Source organism: Heloderma suspectum, chromosome 2 (assembly GCF_057233095.1).
Source record: "Heloderma suspectum isolate Gila_16-S chromosome 2, 16-S_ref, whole genome shotgun sequence".
Classification (NCBI taxonomy): domain Eukaryota; kingdom Metazoa; phylum Chordata; class Lepidosauria; order Squamata; family Helodermatidae; genus Heloderma; species Heloderma suspectum.
This window is the reverse complement of record NC_139459.1, coordinates 363,492,141-363,513,336: the sequence shown is the minus strand read 5'-3', so window position 1 is coordinate 363,513,336 and position 21,196 is coordinate 363,492,141. Positions and strand designations below refer to the sequence as shown.

Genomic DNA, 21,196 nt, shown 5'->3' with positions numbered 1-21,196 from the left:
CTAAAATATGCTGGCATTTTTGCCCCCACCCCATTTTGCCTTCAGCCCCGCCGATCCCTGGAACGCGGCTCCACAAAAACTTCTCCAAAATCGAATTTGGCCCTCAAGACAGAAAGAGGTTCCACACCCCTGCCTTAAGGGCTGTTTTATCCCACAGCTGTGCTTGCTCATAATCTCTGCGAACCTTGGGATTCATCTCTTTGTCTTTCCCATGCAACCCTTTTCTGAGGTTACCCTGGTTAACTCTCTTTGGCAAGGTTCCAACCTAGGTTTTCCCATCTCAGCGCAGTGTGGTGTCTGTGCAACCCACTCAAATTTGAGTGCACTGTTTATGCATGGGCTTGAGTAAGACACAAACACACAAAAGATATTTCCATTTCCTGCTGCGAAGTCACTGCTAGCGGTACTGAGCCAGAACCTGCATTGGGTCACATTTCCACACGCAGAGTTTTGAGTTTTGACAGGTGCTGGAAGTCCTTAGCGTTCTGTGTAGTGGTTAAAACTGCAATCCTATGCATGTTTAGACAGGAATAAGTCCTACAACTCCCAGCATCCCCCATCCAGCTTTTGTAGGACTTATGCCTGTCTAAACATGCATAGGATTGCGCCTTAAGTGATGGAGCTGTTCTAGGCTTGCTGTCTCACATATCCTCCTCCTGTGCAGTTGCCGCATTAGCATTACTCAGTCCTGACAGATGACTGCAAGAAGTGCCGTCTGCTTCCTTCTCTGCACTCGGTAGTAGAGCACATGATTTGCATGCAGAGAATGCCTTGGCATGTCCAGTTAAGACAGGGGTGCGCAACCTTTTCAGCCCCAAGAGCCGCATCCAGTGTTGGCTGAGGGCCCCAAGGGCCATACATGCAAGCGCGCGCACATTCTTCCCACACACAGACATCTCCCTTCCCTGCCTGCTGAGAGGGAGGGACTGTTGGGGTGGGAGTCGGGAGGTAAAAGCCTCTGCCATACCACAGTGACTGCCACCAAGATTGCTCTTTCTCCACCAGCAGCTGTTTCGCCACCAGCAGTGGGAAAACAGTGACCTTGGAACAGCATTTTTCCCCCTGCAGCTCAGTTGATCAGCTGGACAGTGGGGAAATGTGGATGTGGTCCTGCCGACTTTAGGGGACCACACAGAGAGCAGCCAAGGGCCGCAAGTTGCGCACCTCTGAGTTAAGAGGATCTCTAGAAGCAGGTGATGGCAGTGGAGGCTGGTGGCTCTGATTTCGGTGGGGCTGTTAATCCATTTTGGGTTTCAGTCAGAACCTGCCAGAACTCTAAGAAGCTATCCAAAGTGGTGAACCCTATCCCCAAAATAAGTTCAGCACCATGGATAGCTCCTTTAGAGTTCTGGCTGTTAATACAGCAGTGTTAGATGACCCAGGCAGGTGTACGGCTGATGTGCTAACAATATTACACAAATGGGCCAGTGCACATGGTCAGGGCTCTTCAACATGACCAGGCATACATGGAAAGCCTACACAGGTCAAGGGGAAAGTCCTTACCCATGTCCTGCAAAAATCAGGCCCAGGTTTCTACATGCAACAGAATGCGGCATCAGAATCCTGAGATGGCAGAAGGAACTGTACCACTTCAAAACAAAGAACTCCTATATAAATAGAAAATTTGTACATCAGGAATAACGTTTCTACCTGAGGCCTTTTGCCTGCTGTGCTGACTTTCTAGTTGAACAGAGTTTTGTTTATTTTTGAAATAAAGGGGCATTCAAACTCGCTGCAAGTAGACAACCAACACAGCAGGCAAAGAGACCGGGCTGTTACCTTTATCCCTGATGAACTAGTTTTACACTTGCTGGGAGTTTTTCTACTTCAGTCAGTATAGTCACTTATACAGTGCTATCCATGTATATAAAAATATAAAATATAAAAAGAGCCCTGCTGGATCCCACCTAGTCCATCATCCTGTTTCCCACAGTGGCCAACCAAGATGCCTCATGGGAAGCCCACAAGCGGGACAGGAGGGTAAAAGCAGTTTATGAAGTGAGAATTCTACATAAAGCTTTTCACCAGCCTTTCCCATCCTGGTACCCTCCAGGTGCGTTGAACTGTCATGTTGGCGGAGAGATGGAACCATCCAGGCATTCTAGGAGGCAGTTTGAGCATGAAGGACAAAAAGGGAGAAAGGATGGAATCCTTTGAGGGAGCAGCAGAACGTTGGATGTTTGCGAAGCTGGACAAATGAAGGTCACAGGCAGGGATGTGTCAGGATACAAGAGTGCAGAGAGAAGGGGAAGCAAAAACTACCCTCACCCTTGGGAGCACAGCCCCCACTGCCAAGTATCTCATGGGGGAAAGCTTCCCTCTAAGGTCACCTAGAGTCAATGCATACTTGATATAGGTAACCAGATAAATGGCAGGCAATGGATAGCATGGGTCATGTTTCTGCAACCCTGGGTTCATTCATTTATTACACTTCTATACCACTCAAAGCTCTCTGGGTGGTTTACAAAGATTAAAAAACATTAAAAATACATTATACATGGTATAAAAAACCATTTATGTACAAACATATAAACAGACTGCACACAGACAGATACACATAAATCTAAACAATTTTAAACAACCAGCAATAAGAAAAATTGTGGACCTGATGAAAACTTCATCATATGCTGCCAAATGCCTGAGAGAAGAGGAAGGTCTTATCTTAAATTGGTCCCAAAAAGATAATAATGTTGGCACCAGGCAACCCTTGTCCAGGAGATTGTTCCACAATTGGGGGCCACCACCCAGAAGGCCCTCTCGCTTGCTGCTGCCTTCTGAGCCACCCTCGTTGGCCAGTTTTGCTGTGGCCTTCAGCTCTGGTACCTTCTTCTAGTCTTGAACCTTTCTGTGTCTCCTATTTTATTTTATTTTGCATAGATGCAGATGTCGCCCGGCCATCAAGCTGGCAGGATTCGCTTTTTCTCTTCATTGCCATCTTCTTTTTCTTTTGGCTGCTCAGTGTCTGACTGGCTGGACCGCCCCGGACTTGCCGTATACTAAAGACTATCAGAACTGGATAGAAGGACTGCGATATATTAGGGCGAAGGGCAGTTGCAGGGTGGAGGGTGGAATTGTTTGCTGGCTGCACAGACTGGGCAGGTTGGAGTGGGAGGGAGGGCATTTAAAACTGTGGTTGTGGGAAATAACTCGGGCATGGCAAGTCTCCCTCAACCTTTTCCCTTAATCCCCCGACACAGGATTAAACCATAATAGGGCCTGCTACTTGGGTGATCATGCAAAAGGGGGCGCATGCGTGTTCCCCCACATAATTATGTCTGCATTGGGTGGGAGAGGAGTATGTCTGAATACCCTATGGCTGAGTTGTTTTCATCTCCCTCCTCAACTGAAAATATCCAGAGCTTGGAAGGGGGGTTGAATCCAAAATCTACTGCCTTTTAGAAGAGGGTAGTAGCCAGCCTGAGAGTACGTCTGGTTGTTGGCGGGCTTTCCGTTGACCCACCAAACAAGGTTCTGCTTGCCTGCCAGCTTTCTTCACACACATCTGCGGAATGGAAGGGAGAAGGATGCAGGATGGAGTGTGCGGTCCAGGCTTCCTATCACTTCCAGGTCATTTAGGAGCAATGGTGGGGACAGGGGATGATCTCGTGCATTCCCCTCCCCAATTATCTTCTCTCTGGTGGCATCCGCATCTTCAGCATCATTCTTTTCCTACTTACACTGCAAGTATCTGCCTACCAGCCTCCATGCAAAAATGGAGAAACACAGGCCATGGTGCTACCCCTAGGGTAGTAATTGCATAAAACACTACATGTCAGGGGACGGGAATTCAGGAGGGGGGAGGGCCTCCTTTCCCCTCCCACAAAGAAGAGGCCGGAAGGGGAAAGGACCCCACCTCACTGGCCATAGCGAGTATTGTGGGAGGGGGGAGCAGAGGTAAGGACAGCCTGCAGAGGGGTTGGCCAAAGTGTAAGGTGTGCTGCAATGGAAGGGGAAGAGCGTTGGAGGAGCACAACCATTCAGCGCACCATTTGGCCCCACAGCTATTCCTGTTGCCAACCCCTGGAAGAGGGATGGGATTCAGATACTTTAATATGAGGCTCTAAGTGGCCACAAAGGAGTCCCTTGAGGTTACGCATCTTACTTTTGCAGGAGGGAGGTTGTTTTGCAGGGAGGGTGTCTGTCCTTTGTTACTGCTTTGAGAGGAAAATGGAAAGTCGTTGGTTAAGGTTGGGACAGGAACTGCAGGGCAACTGGCTGTATTTTTGTCTTCCACCACTCCCAGTCTGCTGAGGATGCTGGAAGTGGGTCAGGGCTGGCAAAGGAGTGTTAGTATTTAGGTTTCAGCTGATCGAGGGATATCCTTGTCTAAAATAACAGTGTTTTGTGGCCCAGAGGTCTCTGTGAAAATGTCATCACCTCACCCCATTTTGGGTGACCTGAGATGTGTAAGTTAACCAATGCTGTAATTAAATGAACCCACGATTCATATCCAATTGCAGGAATGGAGTCTCTTTGCTTGGTGTGGCTGTTTCTGAGAAGTGTGCATGTGTATAAACCCTCAAGTGTGTGTGTGTGTGTGCATTTCTGTATAATTTGCATAGCTTAGGGAGCAATGCTATGGCCGCTAGACAGTGGCTATACAGCCATAGGATATCTGGTTTTCCGGGAACCGACCTCCCCCCACTTCTGCGCCGCCTCTGAGGCAGTGCAGAACAGCCCCATCCTCCACGCTCACAAGACCAGTGCAGAGCGGCTGAAAGGAGGCATTCTGGGGCAGGGAGGGCGGAAATGCCTGAACGACACATCCAATGTGTTGTACAGCAGCTCCTCCCCCGCTCAGCCCTCCCTTGGCTAGACAGCTGCAATTGGCTGTCTAGCCGAAAATGCAGGGCAGGAGAGGCACCGAGGAAACGATCCCCTCCGTGCTTCTCCTGCCCTTCACTGGATAGGTGGTCGCCTCCGTGTTTGGAGGCAGCCGCGTGTCTGAATAGGATCGCACCCTTATTCTGCTAACTCATTTGCAGGGGGAGAGCACTGTACATAGCAGAAAAACACCTACTGCTTCGCTTGATTTCTTGAAATCCTCCCCTACCCCTAGTCTTCTGTTTCACCAGGCACTGAACACACATTTCCAAGTCTCTCTCTGTAGCTACAGCTTTGATCACCTCTGCAGCTCCTGTTTTCACTTACACCTGCTTCTTCCCTTCATATTCTCCTTGTTCTTGGGAGCACTCTCCCTTCCAAGCATGCCTGTGTAGGCATCTGTGCTCCTTTTCTGTCCTTCCTTAGGACTGTCTGCCTTCATTGGCCCTCTCTCTAGAGCAGCTTAAGCAATCTGTGTCAGAGGCTCTCCTGGCTTCCCAGTATCTCTGTGACATGTAGGCAGGTGAGCCTATAACTGTCCTTAGTGCTTTACAATATAGATCAGCCTTCCCCAGCCTGGACCCCTCCAGATGTTTTGGACAACAACTCCTTCCTTTCCTGTCCATGACAGCTAGGCACTTTTGAGAGTTGGTCCAAAACATTTGAAGGGGGTCAGGTTGAGGAAGTCTGATTTATCATGGGTAGAGAGAGATTGGGAGAAGGCTCTCTTATTATCTCCAAGTCAGGATTTTGTACCTATCTGAACCATCCCTTTAAACCAACCCCAAATTGTGATGGCAGAACAGAGTGATCCAGCAAACAAGCCAAGCTGCACAAGGGGGAAAGAAACGATCAAGGCTCATTGTTGGCCAATCTGGCCTGAAGGGAAGTATTTAAAAGCAGAACTCTGCTCGGATGGTCCCTGCAAAGGTGGTTGAACATGAGCCATATTCTCCTTAGGTGCTGATATATTCTTTTGGTTCCCGCCCAGACTCCTCAGCTATAGTTTTCCAAATTGAGGCTCTGCAGCACCTATATGTGTGATGCACAGAGACCACAAAGAAGAACAGAGAATTCCAGTAAATGAGCCAAGCTGCATGCGGGGGAAAGAACCCATCAGGGCTCATTGTTGACCAATCTGGCCCAAAGGGAAGTACACAAAACCAGAAGAGCTCTGCTGGATCATTTCAAAGGCCTATCTAGTCCAGGATCCTAATTCTCATAATGGCCAGCCAGGTCCCTATGGGAAGCCTATAGCCAGAGCAGGAAGGCTGAATTAAGTCACCTGCTATTGCCCCCAGCAACTGATATTCAGTAGTGTACTGCTTCTGAGCATGGTATTTAGTTACCATGGTCCATAGCCACTGATAGAGCTATTCTCCATGAATCGCCATTGGAAGCCTTTGGCCCAGCTGGCTGGGGATGATGAGCGTTGTAGGCAACACACCTGGAGGGCACCAGGTTGGGGAAAGCTGTTCTAGATTATTTATGATTGGGTTAAATAACACCGACTCCAATACATATCCTTGTGGGGTCTCCACTGCTTACTTTCCCCCCTTGTAAGAGCTGTGCTTTTTCTTAAACTCTGGTTCCTGTTCTTTAACCAGTTGCAAATTCACACGGGCACATAGCCCCCTCCCATGACTGCTAAGTTTTACTTGGGAACCTTTGGTGAGAATTTAAATTCTCCAATGATGAAATAATGGAAAACCAGTGGAAAAAATATATTTTATTGTTTAGGCAAAACTGTACAAGAGACTGAAGGAAGGGGTGGGGATATCTCCAGCGACGCAGAGATTATAATTTTTCCTCAACTATGAGATTTGAGGTCTAATCTTTCCCTCTGTGAACCTAGCACTCCAGCCACCTACCACCAAAGCTTTCCTGGTTATGTGGGGATTGCCTTGCTCTGGTTTCAATTTACAACTGTGAAATTCAATTCACAACTTTGGGGGTGGCAGCTGGGCTTTGAATAGCAAAAATTAAACTGATGGTTTTTTCTGCATCAATGCTGTTTTCAAGCCGGAAAAAAATGGTGCCGATAAAAGGCAGTCATGCCACCCCTCCCAACTAAACTACTCTGTCCAGCCAAAAAGGGCAAGGAGCCAACTTCGGCCTAAGGCACTTCCAGACAATCACCCTGCCTCATTCATGGAACTTGGGGGTGGGGGGCAGAGGCCATCTTCCTTGTGTAACCTTGTTTTCCCAGGTCTTCCATCTTTTTTTCCTTGCTGCAAAAGATCTGTTAAGAAGGGAAAGCTGGAATAGCTGCACAATGCCTTTGATTGGTAGCACTAGGAGCTCTCCATCTAGAAGCATCCCTGGTGATACTGAGACAACTACTTAGCTCAGGCTGCTTTGATCTTTCCATAGTAAAAAGGTGTAGGTGGCTGTTCAGTAGTAAGGCGGGCTTTGTGTAGCAGAGTAGCTAGGTGGGGGTGGGGTGGATAAAGGATGAGTATTGCCAAATTTGGGAGTGGGGGTGAGTGTTAAAAAACAAAGAGGAATTGAGACATGTGCAGATTATGAAGGTGTTTAAAACCACCAGTTTGCAAGTAACAAAAAAAGTAATGTTTTACAGTTTTAAAATATGTAAATAAACCATTTTCCTACTTTTAAGTGTAAGGAATAGGGAGATTGCAGGTGTGTCTGTATCTCGTAAGGCTGCAATTCTATACTTACTTAGGAGCAAGCCCCACGGAACTCAATGGGACTTACTTCTGTGTAGACATGTATAGGATTGTGCTGTAAGCCCCTTGGCTCTTTAAAACTCCATCAGCTGTTCCTGAAAATAACAGAACTTTAAACCCCTTATTTAAGAGAGTGAAAAAGTACTAAACATATAGTGGAGTCTAATAACCTTCTGGAGGTGCTAAACATATAGTGGAGCCTAATAACCCTCAGATTTAATGAGGGATTACTCACTGCAAGCTTCTGATGCTGTACTTGCAAGAGTTGAAATACCCACTTTGTCTATAAATAATGGAAAATAATGGAACCACCTTTTAACCAAATTATCTATCCACCATGTGTGTACAGTATTAAATCAAATGTCAGTTAAGCTGAAATATTGGATACATACCCTGAAAGGACCTCTGGTACTACACTCAAACACCCATCTTCAGAATTATGTCCCCATTTAACTCCCCCAAAATCAAAGTACCCTAAGGCTGTAGTCCTATTCACACTTACCTGGGAGTAAGGCCTATTAAAATACATGAGACTTGTTTCTGAGTGAACTTCAACAGGCTTGAGCAGCGCTCCCTCAGGATGGGGCAATTTGCCCAGAGCCCCACAAAGCAAGGGAAACCTTGCCTTGGCACCTGTGTGAACAATTGCCCCCCCCCCCAGTCCTTGTAGGAAGCAGTCACAAGGCCCCCAACATCACTTCTGCTCCAGGCCCCATGAACCCTCTAGGTGGCCCTGGAATTCAGTTGTGTGGGTGCCATTCCACTCCACACACACACAGAAAGAGCTGTAGTTCGGGGGGTGGGGGGGCATAATGGACCCTTAACATTTATTTATTGCATTTATATCCCGCCTTTTTTCCTCTTGCAAGGAACCCAAGGCGGCTTACATCCTCCTCCTCTCCGTTTTATCCTCACAACAACCCTGTGAGGTAGGTTGGGCTGAGAGTCTGTGACTGGCCCAAAGTCACCCAGTGAGCTTCCATGGCCAAGTGGGGACTAGAACTCGGATCTCCCGGCTCCCAGTCCGTCACTCTCACCACTACACTACACTGGCTCTACATTCCCCAGATGCTCCTCAAATCATCTTTTCCCCACAATTTAAAGGTTTTCTTGCAGTGCACCCAAATAACTGTGATTTTAAAGTACTCCAGAATCCTGCAGAATCTCTCCCCACCCCAACCATTATTTTTCTCCAATAGCATGCCTCTTATGCACATCTTAAATGCATGTTTTCCAAATCTAGCTCACCTACACTTCCACATGGGTCATGGGTTGTTTGCATGGACATATGAAATGACTACGTATGTAGCATTGCCAGCTTTTGATCTCAAGCACCCTGGAACCTGTGCAAGGCCATGGGGGCACCAACTTAAGAGCCCCCACAGGAGGAGCCAATAGCAAACACTTTTCTTTCTGTTTGCTCCTGCGGCTGGTGCTGGCAAACATGAGGGGTTCACTAGTGTTCCACTGAGGTGAAGAAACTGCAGAGGCCTATGAATATGAGAGCCTCAACAATTTTTGTTTGTTTAAAAAGGTGGTGAGCCTGCCATTAATTTCCACAACAGGCCTACAACTGTGTGCCTCCCTTCAACTGCCAACACTAAAGCCTAAATTCTTATCTGAAGCCTTGGGTGTCCTGGCTTTTATGGAGCCATCGCTGTGCCACATTCGCAGAACTTCATGGGGGTCTAGATGTCAGTTTTCCACTCATAACCTTCCTGTGTTTTCCCACTGCTTCTCCTATCTTTTTTCTCAGTAGAAAATCCATTGAGAAAAAGATGGAACAGCTGCACAATGCCTTGCGATTGCTAGTGCTAAAAGCTCTCTGCCTGAAAGCACCCTAAATCTTAATTCTTCCAATGCTGAGGCCTAAATTCTTAGCTGAAGCCTTTTGTCGTTGTTGAACAGAAAGTCAGAGCCTTCTTTACCAATTCCCATGTGGAGACTGCTCCAAATCAGTCCATCAGCAGTACCAGTCATGCTATGGTTTAAACAGTTTTAGATTAACAGAGAATCTATGCCTCTAACAGTTGTACAAAGAGGTGGAAATCAACAGGCAGGTCTCCATCATGGAGTCATGTTGGAGGAAATCACCTGTTGATGTTAACCTGGCACACAGAGCCTAAAAGCTCCTGTCTTTAAAAAAAAACAAAAAAAAAATCCATGTCCCAAATTGTGTGTGAGGGTAGGGTTGCCAGCCAGCTGTATATTTTGGCAGGTAATCAGTAATGTTTAGTATTTACTAAACCAGTACAGAGCCACAGAAAGCCAACAAATACTAAATTCCACCAAATTCAACACATAAGCCCCACAGTTCTTCCTATCAAAAGTTGTCAGCCCCTAGAACTGGGTGGTCTTCTCCACATATAGTCCACATGATGGGGGGCTTACATATTAAGACAGGAGAGGATAACTTATGGCCCTCTAGATGTTTTGACCAACAACTCCCATCAGCCCCAGCCAGCATAGCCAATGGTGAGGGATCATGCAAGTTGTAGGCCAAAACATTTGGAGAGCCCCAAGTTGCTCACCCCTGCAATGAGGTAACCAGAGGCAACTACTCCTGTACTTTTAATATAGACACAATTGTTTAATATAGAAGTGTAGAATGGATTTCCAACGGCTGCAGCTTTTCTCACTCTTGCATAAATTTCTGGACTAGGCATCCACCCCTGTGTTAAAGCTACAGGAATGCTGCCGGAAAACAAAAAAAATCTAGGCCCCTTGAATGTCTTGTGGAGCAAGACACACACACTATAACTGGGAATCTGGCTCATGCGTCTTTCTCAGAATTGTACCATTCAGGGCCTTCCTTATTTTTATGACCAAACTTGAAGACACAGGATACAGAACCTGGACTTTCTTGCAGGTTTTTTTTTTTTTTACATTAATAGCCACACAGGAAAGGTGCAAATCAATCAGATCTACAGCACAGCCTGTGTGACAGAATCCTTTCTTTCTGCAGTTTTCCCAATTAAAATATCCACCCCACCCCTTTTCCCTCACACAGCAAAATATAGAAGGAATTTGTCTTCCTCTGTAGGGATGGGGGTGATTTTAATCTGGAAAAGAGTGCATGGGAATGGTTTGAAAACCACCCACCTCGGGGGGGGGGGGGTTTAAACTAAACTTGAGATCCTGATTACAGACCTCTCACAACACATCTAGTTTGGCCCTGCAGCTATTCCTTATTTGGTCAGCTCACATAGACCCAGTTTGACCACGTGTGAGGAAACTGTATCAACTTTATCCTCCTTTACAGTGGTAGCAAACCAACCATTGTTCTGGGGTTACCACTTAAAAATAAAATTAAAACCTTACGGAACAGGCTATTAAAAAGGGCCCGGGATTTGTTTTTTTACAAGGCACATCTGTCAACATTTGGTTAAATGGAAACCCTTTCCCCAGGCTAAGAAACAAAATGTCTGCCATCAGCCACTGAGGACATTCAGCTGTAATTTGCTATGTGGAAGCTACTTGAAACAAGTGTGGAGGCAGCTTCATGAGGCAAGCAATGTGAAGCAGTTTCTCACATGATTTAGTTGATTTTCACCAGACAGGGTACGTTCCCTTCATGGCATGATGAAAACTGTTGGAATCTCACATACTGTGGGCTGCATCACACAAAGGTTTCACCATGTAGGGCTACTTCCACAGTATTACGCTTCAGGTTTTCCCCCACATTATAAACTGGTTGTGTGAACCGAGCTTGAGAATAGCACAAAGTGTGGTTCGGGCTTTGTGTGGGCATGGATTGTATAAATATGCGGCAATAATAGAGGGGCAGATTTTTCTTCCCACTCATTTCTTTCTTCCATTCCCAAATGAATTCCAGGGCAAAACGTGTCTTCAATTTTATAGAAGAAAAATAATGATGATAATAAAAGCAAAGGAAATCTAGAGCAAAAAACAGAACAAGTCAAATGGTCAGTCACGCACTGAGCCCCACCACCCTCTGTCAAAGGGAATGGGGCAACTTGGGGGGGGTCTCACAGCAGTCCCCCCCAGGGCACACAGAGGTAGCAGGTTCAAAAGGTCTTTGTCCCAAGTCTCTATTGGTTTCTCACGCCATGAGGTAATAAAGCTATTGGACTGACTAGCATGGAGCCCTCCTGTGAGTGAGGGGGAGAGCCAGTTGGATGTTTCTGTGGGTTCGTGTTGCTCCTAGTAGGTCTCTTACACCATCAGAACTCTTGTGCATGTCATACTTGAACATTTACTCTCGGTGTGCATCCCTTCCATGTTGGCACCTTTCACAATCAGGCCTTTTCTCCATTCCTTCAACCATTCATTTTCTTTCTTTCGCAATCAATTGCCTTTATCCATATTCCTCCTTTGAGTCTTATTTTGGTATCTTCTCATGCCTGCCAACAGCTTTCTTCGAATCAAATATCCTTTTCCTCTTGTGAAGAGGTGCCATCAGTTTTGTTTTTCATCAGTTATTTCTATTGGATCTTTCCTACACTCTCTATACTTCTTTGCACTACTGTTCTAATTTTCCCCTTTTCCAGCCCCTAATCTCTTTTTGTCAGTTTTACTCTAGTTAATATTCCTGCCCTCAGGTTTACTTAGCCTTCCTTAGTTAATGTCTTCCTTTCATGAGATTTTAGATAGTTTATCTTCCCATCATCTCTGCTTTCCACCCAGATTTTATTCCTCAGTTCTCATGATTTTCAGTATCTTTAATAGTCTTCCAGTTCTTATCTTTCACCATCTGTTCTTGTGCATTTGGATCCATTCTTTCTGTTGTTAGTTTTTTAAAAAGTCGACTAGATTTTCTTCACCTCTCCCCTCAGTTCCGCCTCTCTCATTCAGGTCATTCACTCTCTGCACCAAATATTTACACACACGTATTTTTTCCATCCTGGTGGGGAAAATATCAACTAACCCCCAGTTGGGATTGAGCCATATGATTTGCTTCCTAGAACCAAGTACATCCCCTTTGTGCTGGGATTCATATGGGCAAAGCGTGGGTTGGGGGTGGGGGGGAGAGAAGAAAAACACTGAAGATGAAGCTATGATAATTAACATTTCTGGTTTGTTCAAACCCTCTTTTTCCAAGATGCCCCCCTTATTGGACTAAAAGAAAAATGGAAGTACAAACTGGACCAGGCACCCAAGAGCTTTTCTAGACAATCAGGGTTTGGGGGTTTTTTTGCACAATATATTATATTTCCTAATAATTTTGTATCTAGTCCACATGCCTTCCCTCATGGCTGTACTTCTGTTGCAAGGGTATCACGCTGCCAGAACATTCAAGCACAATATGTTGTTCTTGGGGAAATGCAATTTCACCATCAGATACTATAGTGGCTTCCATACTATTTTATCTTCAGGGAATCCTTCCACATCTGTCTCAAAGCCCCTATACATTGCAGAGGATTCTGGCATATGTTCTACGACATCCACTCATTTCACACAGGGCACTAGCCAGGCCTATGCAACCCTCACATCACACTATGTGAACTGGAAACTTGCCTTAACCACCCCCAGTATCCCCACACACTGGACCTGTTCACACCATCATGCTGTGTGTGTCAGGGGCTTTATATAATTACTCTTGCCAGTGCGGCTTGCCGTGTTGTGTGAAGCCAGCAAGGGTGGTTTGTTGCCATGGTTAACAAGCCACCCCAGAACCCTACAACAGACCATGGCTTATTTCCCCCTCAGTGATCATGTGAACCTGGTTACTCTCTTCTGGCTACACTTTGCAGGAAAGCTGGGTACTATTTGGCAAACTGTCTTTCAAGGATACTTGTCCATCACTGCTGATCTTCTCACTGGGAACATTTCCAAGGAACCCCATGGGTCTCTGAGATTCTTTTTTTTAAACTACACATTACGTTAACATGTTACTGACTTAATGTGAATTTAAAAAATAGGCAGGGGAGAAGATCAGGATTGAGGCAGGCAGAGTGAGTTTAACTTTTCTCTCTTATTCTGAAGCATCCAGTCCTGCACAGGAGATCAGAAGTTTGTGCTTATTAATACTTCTCTTCCCCGTGTACCTTGAACTACCATCTTGGAAACTCACCACCACTTTTTCTGATAAAGGTACCATCATGTTCGGTCTCTTTGCCTAATGGAGGGGGCACCAGTCAGTAACAGTTTGCCCCCCAACAGTTTCTCCTCAGGACTAAGCCCCAAAGAAACCCTCCCCTTTCAGATTCAGATGGTAGCCATCTTAGATCTTCATACCCAGGGAAACTATTTGTATAGAGAGGTATATTGGATTGTTTACCCCAGGCAAGGGGTATCACCTTGACTTCGCATAATTTTGTGTCAAGACCGGAGCAAAGCACCAATACGTATGTTCATTTTCTGTAGAAAGATTCCATAAGGGATGCTGCTGTCTTTGATTACCATGTCACTGGAGGAGATACCATCTTGGGTCTGGACAGGATCCATGTCTCTGATTGTTTCTCCTTTTTATACGTGTCATGTTTAATCTTGACAGGAAGACGCCACAGTTTGCCATCTTGGAATCATCCCATCATGGAGAGATGCCAACTTAAGCCCTATTCGGCAAACGTCTTTGCTCATCCTATTACCAAGAGACCCATCAGTGCTACCTTCTTGAATGGCATCCCACATTCAGCAGTAAGATGCCATTTTGGGTCCTCCCAGGCAGGCTCCAGTAGATTATGATATAGGTTGCAGGTGCCACATTAGCTCATCCCCCCCAACCCCTCCAAGTTGGTAAGCCGTTTGGGATAACCCCTCCTATCCCTTCCCACCCACCTCCCACCTGTGTCACCCTATTGGGTCCCCTTCACCATTTCTAGAGTTGCAGCGTGGTTACTAAGAGGTGTGTGGATTAGGATCATGGAAAGATTACCATCTTGGATCACACCAGGTGCATCTTGAAATATCTTCCCCATAGAGTGCTGCCATCTTGAATCCCAAGAGGTGCTGTACTGGACCCCCCCCCCCCCCCCCGGCACCATGATGCAGCTATCTTCTGGCAGAGAAAAGAGTTCCTTCCCTGCCCAGCCTAGTTCAGCACTGACATTTTTCTCTTCCTTGGAGCCAGGAGGAACATGAAAGAGGGGAGGGGGCATGGCACAGCAGGATCAGTTGGAGGTGTCAGAGTGGACGCTGCCAGGACCTTCTGTTGGGGAGGTCACAGAGGATGGGGTGGCTGCTTCTTGCCAGCCACCATTGGCCTAGTGAAGAGGAGGAGAAACAATTGCAGTCAACTCACCTTCCCAAACCCTGACATGGTTCCCACATTATACCAACCCATGATTTATTTAACCCATGGCTAGCCTGAGGTTTGCCTAGCAAACCACTGAACAAACCATGGTTTGTTTTCTCAAGCCCTGGGTTGTTCGTTTCCATCCTCCTTCACCCATTCTGTCCCCATATCCCAAATACCTTTGTGGCACTGAAGTACCAGGCATGTAGAGCAGCTGGCTTTTTTGACTGCTCTTGTCTGCTGCTTCTGTTGCCTGGTGAAACAACCCATGGTTCTGGGTTCACATAAAACAACAACCCATGGTTTAAACAACCCAGAGTTCCCAACCCAACAACAAATCATGGGATCTCTTTCTGGGTTGTTTGTGGTTAGCAAACCATAGTTTGTTAGCATGGCTGGGTTTGCACATCATGACAACCTGGAATTCAACAACCCATGGATTAAATAAATCATGGGTTTACATTAAGTGTGAACCCTGTTATTATATAGATTTGGAAAGAGAGGATATGGAGGGTAGCAGCTTTGGTGAGAGAAAAATGGTTACCAGAAGGAGTTCCAGCAGCAGGCATCCCCCCCAAATTTGCCAGCATGCCCCAAATCTTTGAGCCAATAGTTCTCTATGGAGAACTTTCAGCTCAGCAGAACCCTCAACCTCCATCTTGGCATACAACTATTCTACCTCACTATTAGACCATCTCTTGTCCTCAGCAATCCATCCTTGACATAACACAATAAACCCCACATATAACTGAGAATCTTGCATCTACTTTCTCACACTGCCCAGATCTAGACCTTTCTCTCTCTCCAAGAGTCTTGGATCTCAGTCCTTCACAGCACTGAAACCAGCTAAGATCTCAGGTCTAGTTCCTTTGAGATGGTAAACTTGCCTCAACTGTACCTCTTCAGAGTGCAGCTGGAGGGTGCACATGATCAAGTGCTCCTCCGTACAAAACAATTCCCTGCATACAGAAAACAAGCGTGTCAGGGCTATGCTAGAATCCTTCTCCCTGACATCCAATTTTCTGTACAGAGGGAATCTTGGTATGAAGGAGCAAAGATTATGTCTAAGGGTTGACATGATAGGGGGTTTATAAAACTATGCATGGTGTGGAGAAAGTGGACAGACAGAAGTTTTTCTCGCTCTAACATAACACTAGAATCCTTGGGGTCATCCAACGGGGTCTTTTCAGACAAAAGAAAGCCCTTCTCGTAATGCATACTTAATTTACAAATTAGCAATTTAGATGGTTTTACAAAAGGGATTAGAAGAATTCACAGGGGGCCAGGTCTATTACTGCCCGTGAGCCATGATAGTTAAATGGAACCTCCATATTCAGTGATCATAACTGAATTCACACACAATGCTAAGTCCGGAAAATCCTGAACACATAGCTGTTTGCTCCCACTTTGTTCCTCCCCCCTAGCGTGACTGCTGAACAGAAGAGGAATAGTTTGTTTAGCATATTGTCTAAACTGAGGGTCCTGGCTTGTTGCTCCAAAACAAGCCAGGAATAGTAAACCAAGAACAAACCCCAGTTTATTATTCTGGTTTATAAAGGGAGCAACATGTTAGGAATCATAAACCAAGAACATGCCCTGGTTTACAATTCTGGCTTATAAAGGGAGCAATGAGCCAGGATCCCTGGTTCAGACAACACATGATTAAACAAACCCTTTCTGGTTTGTTTAGTGACCACGGTGCTAAGGAGGAGCAAAGCAGGAGTGAATGGGCTGCATGCACTGTGATAAGCCAGGAATTCTAGCTTATCGTCACATCTGAATTTTGTCAGCATTGTCACTGACCAAGAGTGGGAAGAGGGCTATTGCTTTCATGAGGAGAGGGTTATTGCTGGGAAGAGGGCTAGTGCTTTCATGGTCTGCTTGTGGCTTTCTCAGAAGCTGCCCATTGTGGGGAAAATGGATGCAGAAAGAGGTGGATCTTTGGTCTGATCCAGCAGTGGATCTTTGGTCTGATCCAGCAGGGCTCTCCTTATATTTGCATGCGAGCCCTCACATGCATTTCAAAGTGGTGCAGCCCAGACAGAAAGTTACTTCTTCAGTGACAATGAGGCATCCATCTCCTGACACAAACTCACCCTCATTTCTCGTGGGCTGTACATTTGGCTGGCAGCCATACTGTCCCCATAGCCACCAGGTCCCATGGAGTGACGCATCGATTCCACCTAGTCGTAAGGGAGAAACACAGAAAGGACAGAGTGACAGCAGGTTGGGGAAGATGAGAGATGGAGTCAAGAAGCATCATTCTGTTTAGTGGCAGCTCCCGTGAAGACTGAGTGGGTGTAGACAGGGGTCCAGCAATATGGAGTTTGTTCAGAGCATATACAGTATATTTTTGCCACATATTTTCCCTATTACCTTCCTTCCTTCTCTCCTGTTCTTTTTCTGCAGGACAGAAGGCTTTACATTACTTATTTCCTCTCACTTTTGGAAGGAGCAATCCTGTGGCCCCTAGACATCATCTGGGGGGCCGCCGGATATTTCAGATTCCTGAATCTGGGGTCAGAGACAGGGCTTTGACCTCAGTCCCAGGATTCCCCTCTGCCTCCCCCTTGCAACTTGGGTCGAGAGAACCATGCCACCTGCCTCTCTGAAGTCGCAAAAGCAACGGCAGAGAGGAGGTAAAGGGGGCGTTTCTGTGTTGGGGAGGGGACTGGAGAGGCCAGCTTACAAAGCATCCCCAGGCCTCCCCAGCCTCCTTCCCTCCCCCTCTGCAGCGCCCCAGCTAGACGGGCAAAGAAGCCTCTGTGCTCCTCCTGCTCTGCATAGGATGCCCATCAGGCTATGCAGATGCCCATCAGAGTTCAGAGGCTTACAAGCATTGGGATCAGATTGTGCCTTTTCATTTTTATAACAAAATAAGACTTCCACTATACAATAATAGAAAGAAAAAAAATAATGCAAGGAAAACAATTAATTAAAGCCTCTACCATTAATTATAGCCCCCCTATTCCTCCCACAGGAACAGAAATTAATGCTGGAGCAATTTATTCAGGCGACAATTAAGAAGGTATTCATCACTAATCCCTCTGTCATGGTCACAAGAAATAAAATGGGCAAGATGTGCAAACAGGAAACTTTTAATTAACGCTGGAAACTACTTTTGCTGATCGCGACTTACTTGTGAGTAAACATTACAGAAGGATCTTTGCCACAGAGAAGGGCATTATTGGACATATAGCGCTATATTAAGCATTGTGTGGAACCTCCATTTTAATTCTACTTCCAGCTACTTATGGAACAGCAATGCCTCAGCAATGCTGACTGGTCTTACTAGAGACCTGGTGCCCTCCAGATGTGTTCAGAGTAGAAATCCTATGCTGGTTGGAGGATGATGGGAGTCCAACACATCTGGAGGGTACCAGGTTGGAGAAGGCTGTGTAGTAGAAGTAAATGATGGTAGCAAACTAAAGCTACCATTGTTTGTCAGAAGGAAAGGCAGTCTTTAATATTTTCCCTTTTCACTCCCTATTATACCAACATACCACAATGAAAAAAGAGCTTTTCAAAGTGAAGCAAACCTTTAACTCTCTGCCCTGCCAATTACAAGTTGTTCTCACCTATTAAAATTGACCCCCACCAACTAATCAACTAAAACATTTATTGATCAATCGATTTCATTTGAAAGCTTGCAGCCCTGTGTTGTTTTAAAAATGTTGATCAGGACTGCCTCCCCCAGCCTAGTGCCTTCCAGATGTGTTAGACTGCAACTCCCATCATTCCCAAGGCTGGGCATGATGGGGGTTGCATTCCACCACATCTCAAAGGGCACTAGGTTGGAGAAAGCTGGATTAGAGTTTAGGGGGCATGTGATAAGGAAGACCTTTCGGTGGGCCTCCATTCTGTGGAGAGATTTCATTTCCAAGCCTGTTGCCATCTTGGGTCTTCCATACCACATCCCCTGTCCTTAATATGTGAGCCATTGAAGCCACTACTCTCACAAGAATATATATCATACGGACGTCTTTTTGACTCAGTCCTAGAAGAATGGATGCCTGATTTAGCCTAGGAGGGAAGGGAACTGACCTGTGATGTAGGATAGGAGTCTCCATTTAGACCCTGAAGGCCCATAAACATATCCCCAGAACTGGAGAGATTGAAGGAGCCACCGGAGCCTGCCAGAAAACAGAGGAAGGGGTAGGGAGAACACAGCAATAGGGTGAATGGGGTGGAAAGCGCAGCTACCTCTAGCCAAAAAAAAGGTTAATACAACTGCAAAGTTGACTAGCTGGAGGAGCAAGCCAAGAGAATCAATCTGCAGGAGGAATCCCTGGCTACTCCAAGGCCGGGGGGCACGCAAGTGCTAATGTATGTGGGAGAGGGAAGTGGGGGGAGCACCTAGTTCTTCTGCACCCGTTAAGGGGGCACTGTCTGTTGGGACTGGGATGGGAGTGCTGGTAGTGGAGGGATCTCCTTAGGAACTCCTGTGCTTGTTGGAGGAGAGAGTTCCATGTTTCTCCAAACCCAGCAAGGACTCCTGCACCAACATGGGGTGTAGCGGAGTTTTGGGGGGGAGGGGAGTTACCCGCGGAGGAGGGGGTGTTGGGGGAGTCGCCCCCACTCTGTGCGGCGCTGACAGCCGTTTTCACGGCGTAAATATTGGCTTCCTCTTGGAACTTGCCGATGTTCTTCTTATAGCGGATGCGCTTGTTCCCGAACCAGTTTGAGACCTGAAAGGAGGGAGGGAGGCAGGGGAGGGGGAAGATTGGAGGAGGGAGCATCAAAATGGAGGGACAGGAAGGGGGATGGGAATGAGGGAAAAGAGGGGTGGGAAGGGAGGGGAGGAGGGGATTATGTATTGACAGGTCAGCCAAACAAGGAAACTTCCCCCACCCCCCACCCTCTATCCCAAGCTGCTCCTACAGTCCCAGATAATACCCATGGGGCCTGTCTAGCACAGCCTCTGGCCTGCCCCCCCCACACATCCCGGTACCTGTGAGACTGTGATGCCACATTTCTTGGCAAGCTCCTCCTTGGCCTCTTCGCTGGGATACGGGTTGCTCAGGTGCGAGTAGAAATACTCATTGAGCACCTCTGTGGCCTGTTTGCTGAAATTGCGTCGCTTCCGCCTACGCATGGAAGGGAAGAAGGGGAGGGAAACATATGGAAGTGGCAGAGAAGGGGGAAATGGTAGCAATTTTGGAAGAGAAAGGGAGAAGATTGGGGTGAAGGGAGGGAAAACATATGGGATTGAGAAGAGGAAAAACGGAGGCAAGGAGAATTAGAGCAGGGTTATATGTTCTGAAAAAGCATGTGGTACAGCCCTCCTAGTGCCAGACCACTTGACAATGTAGATGGGTAAACTGCATGTTTGAATGTGCCCACGGATGTTTTGTTTTAAAAACACCACACAAACTCAATGCACATAGGAAACTAGCATCTCAAACTAAAAGACAGGGCTATATGTATATTGTAATTTTGCAGGAGTGCTGAAATGGCCTTGGTGCAGAATTCAGTTTCTTGAGAGTCCCAGCTTTCATTACTTTAAAACAATCTAAATTCTAGCTTTTATGGCTACAAAGATTTTCTTGAAAGTGTGTGGGCGGTGTCTGCTGAAACTATAGAAGACAGAGAATGAGGTTTCCAGTAAGTGGGGACAAGATTTCAGGGCCATCTCTAGATCCTTACCTCTTCCCCAAACAGACACAGAATAAATTACGCAAAAAAGTAAACACGGCAGAAAAAATATGCAAACCATTTATCAGACCACTGGTCCATCTAGCCCAGTTTTGTTGACACTGACTGGCAGCTGCTCTCCAGGGTTTCAGGTAAGATTCTTTCTTCGCCCTTCCTGGAGATGCCGGGAATTGAACCAGGGTCCTTCTGCATGCAAAGTAGGTTCTCTAGCAGTGAGCAATGGTCCATCCCTGGTCTGGCAGCCATGTGGCAATGCAGCAGCAAACTAGCAAGGCACCCACCCTTTTCTGCTACAGGACAAAAAAGGATGGTGGGAACCACCAACCAGCAGCTGAAGCTGGGATGCCCCCGGCCTCCATTTCCTGCAAGGAAGGAAGTGTGTGTGTGTGTGTGTGTGCGCGCGCGCATGTGTTCAGCTTAGGGATGGACGAAAGTCACTTACCTGATCGCGAAGCTTACTTCGCGGTGGGGGGGAGGCGCTCCGTCCCTCCCCCCAAAATTATGGGTGGGGGGGAGGCGACCCGTCCCTCCCCGCTGAAATTCTGGCCGGGGGGGGCCCCCATCTCTCTGGCCGCGAAACCTCTTCTCCTGCCAGGACGCAAATGGCGGCGGCCATAGCCGCCGCCGTTTGCATCCCTGGCCTGCAGTCAGCCGTGATAGGCTACGTAAATGTTTACGTAGCCTATCACGGCTGACTTTCGGGAAAAAAAAAGTGCATACGCAAATGGCGGCGCCCATGGGCGCCGCCATTTGCGTATGCACTCCCCCCCCCCCCCGCAAAGTCAGCTGTGATAGGCTACGTAAACATTTACGTAGCCTATCACGGTGT

At 46.8% G+C, this 21,196-nt stretch overlaps 2 protein-coding genes across 14 annotated transcripts in view; one reads left to right on the top strand and one right to left on the bottom strand.

Annotated features, from left to right (window-relative positions):
- Positions 1-21,196, top strand: part of RNF5 (ring finger protein 5) — a 51,032-nt gene that overhangs the window by 14,750 nt on the left and 15,086 nt on the right. For 4 of the 12 annotated variants that reach the window (XM_084831109.1, XM_084831104.1, XM_084831103.1 and 1 more), the window contains one exon: positions 2,878-21,024. The exons of 4 other annotated variants lie outside the window; for them this stretch is intronic. In XM_084831109.1, the coding sequence (XP_084687235.1) occupies positions 2,878-3,000 (123 nt within the window). In that variant the 3' untranslated portion in view covers positions 3,001-21,024. Of the gene's footprint in view, positions 1-2,877; positions 21,025-21,196 lie in introns of those variants that run through there. 4 more of the 12 variants (XM_084831108.1, XM_084831107.1, XM_084831106.1 and 1 more) reach the window with 2 other exon arrangements.
- The window catches only part of PBX2 (PBX homeobox 2), a 36,002-nt gene continuing 25,391 nt past the window's right edge, over positions 10,586-21,196 (bottom strand). Inside the window, exons 5-9 of one of the 2 annotated variants that reach the window (XM_084831042.1) lie at positions 19,664-19,799; positions 19,256-19,400; positions 18,757-18,845; positions 16,809-16,895; positions 10,586-14,680 (exon numbers count right to left, since the gene is read on the bottom strand). In XM_084831042.1, the coding sequence (XP_084687168.1) occupies positions 14,588-14,680; positions 16,809-16,895; positions 18,757-18,845; positions 19,256-19,400; positions 19,664-19,799 (550 nt within the window). In that variant the 3' untranslated portion in view covers positions 10,586-14,587. The remainder of the gene's footprint in view (positions 14,681-16,808; positions 16,896-18,756; positions 18,846-19,255; positions 19,401-19,663; positions 19,800-21,196) is intronic. The other variant, XM_084831043.1, reaches the window with a different exon arrangement.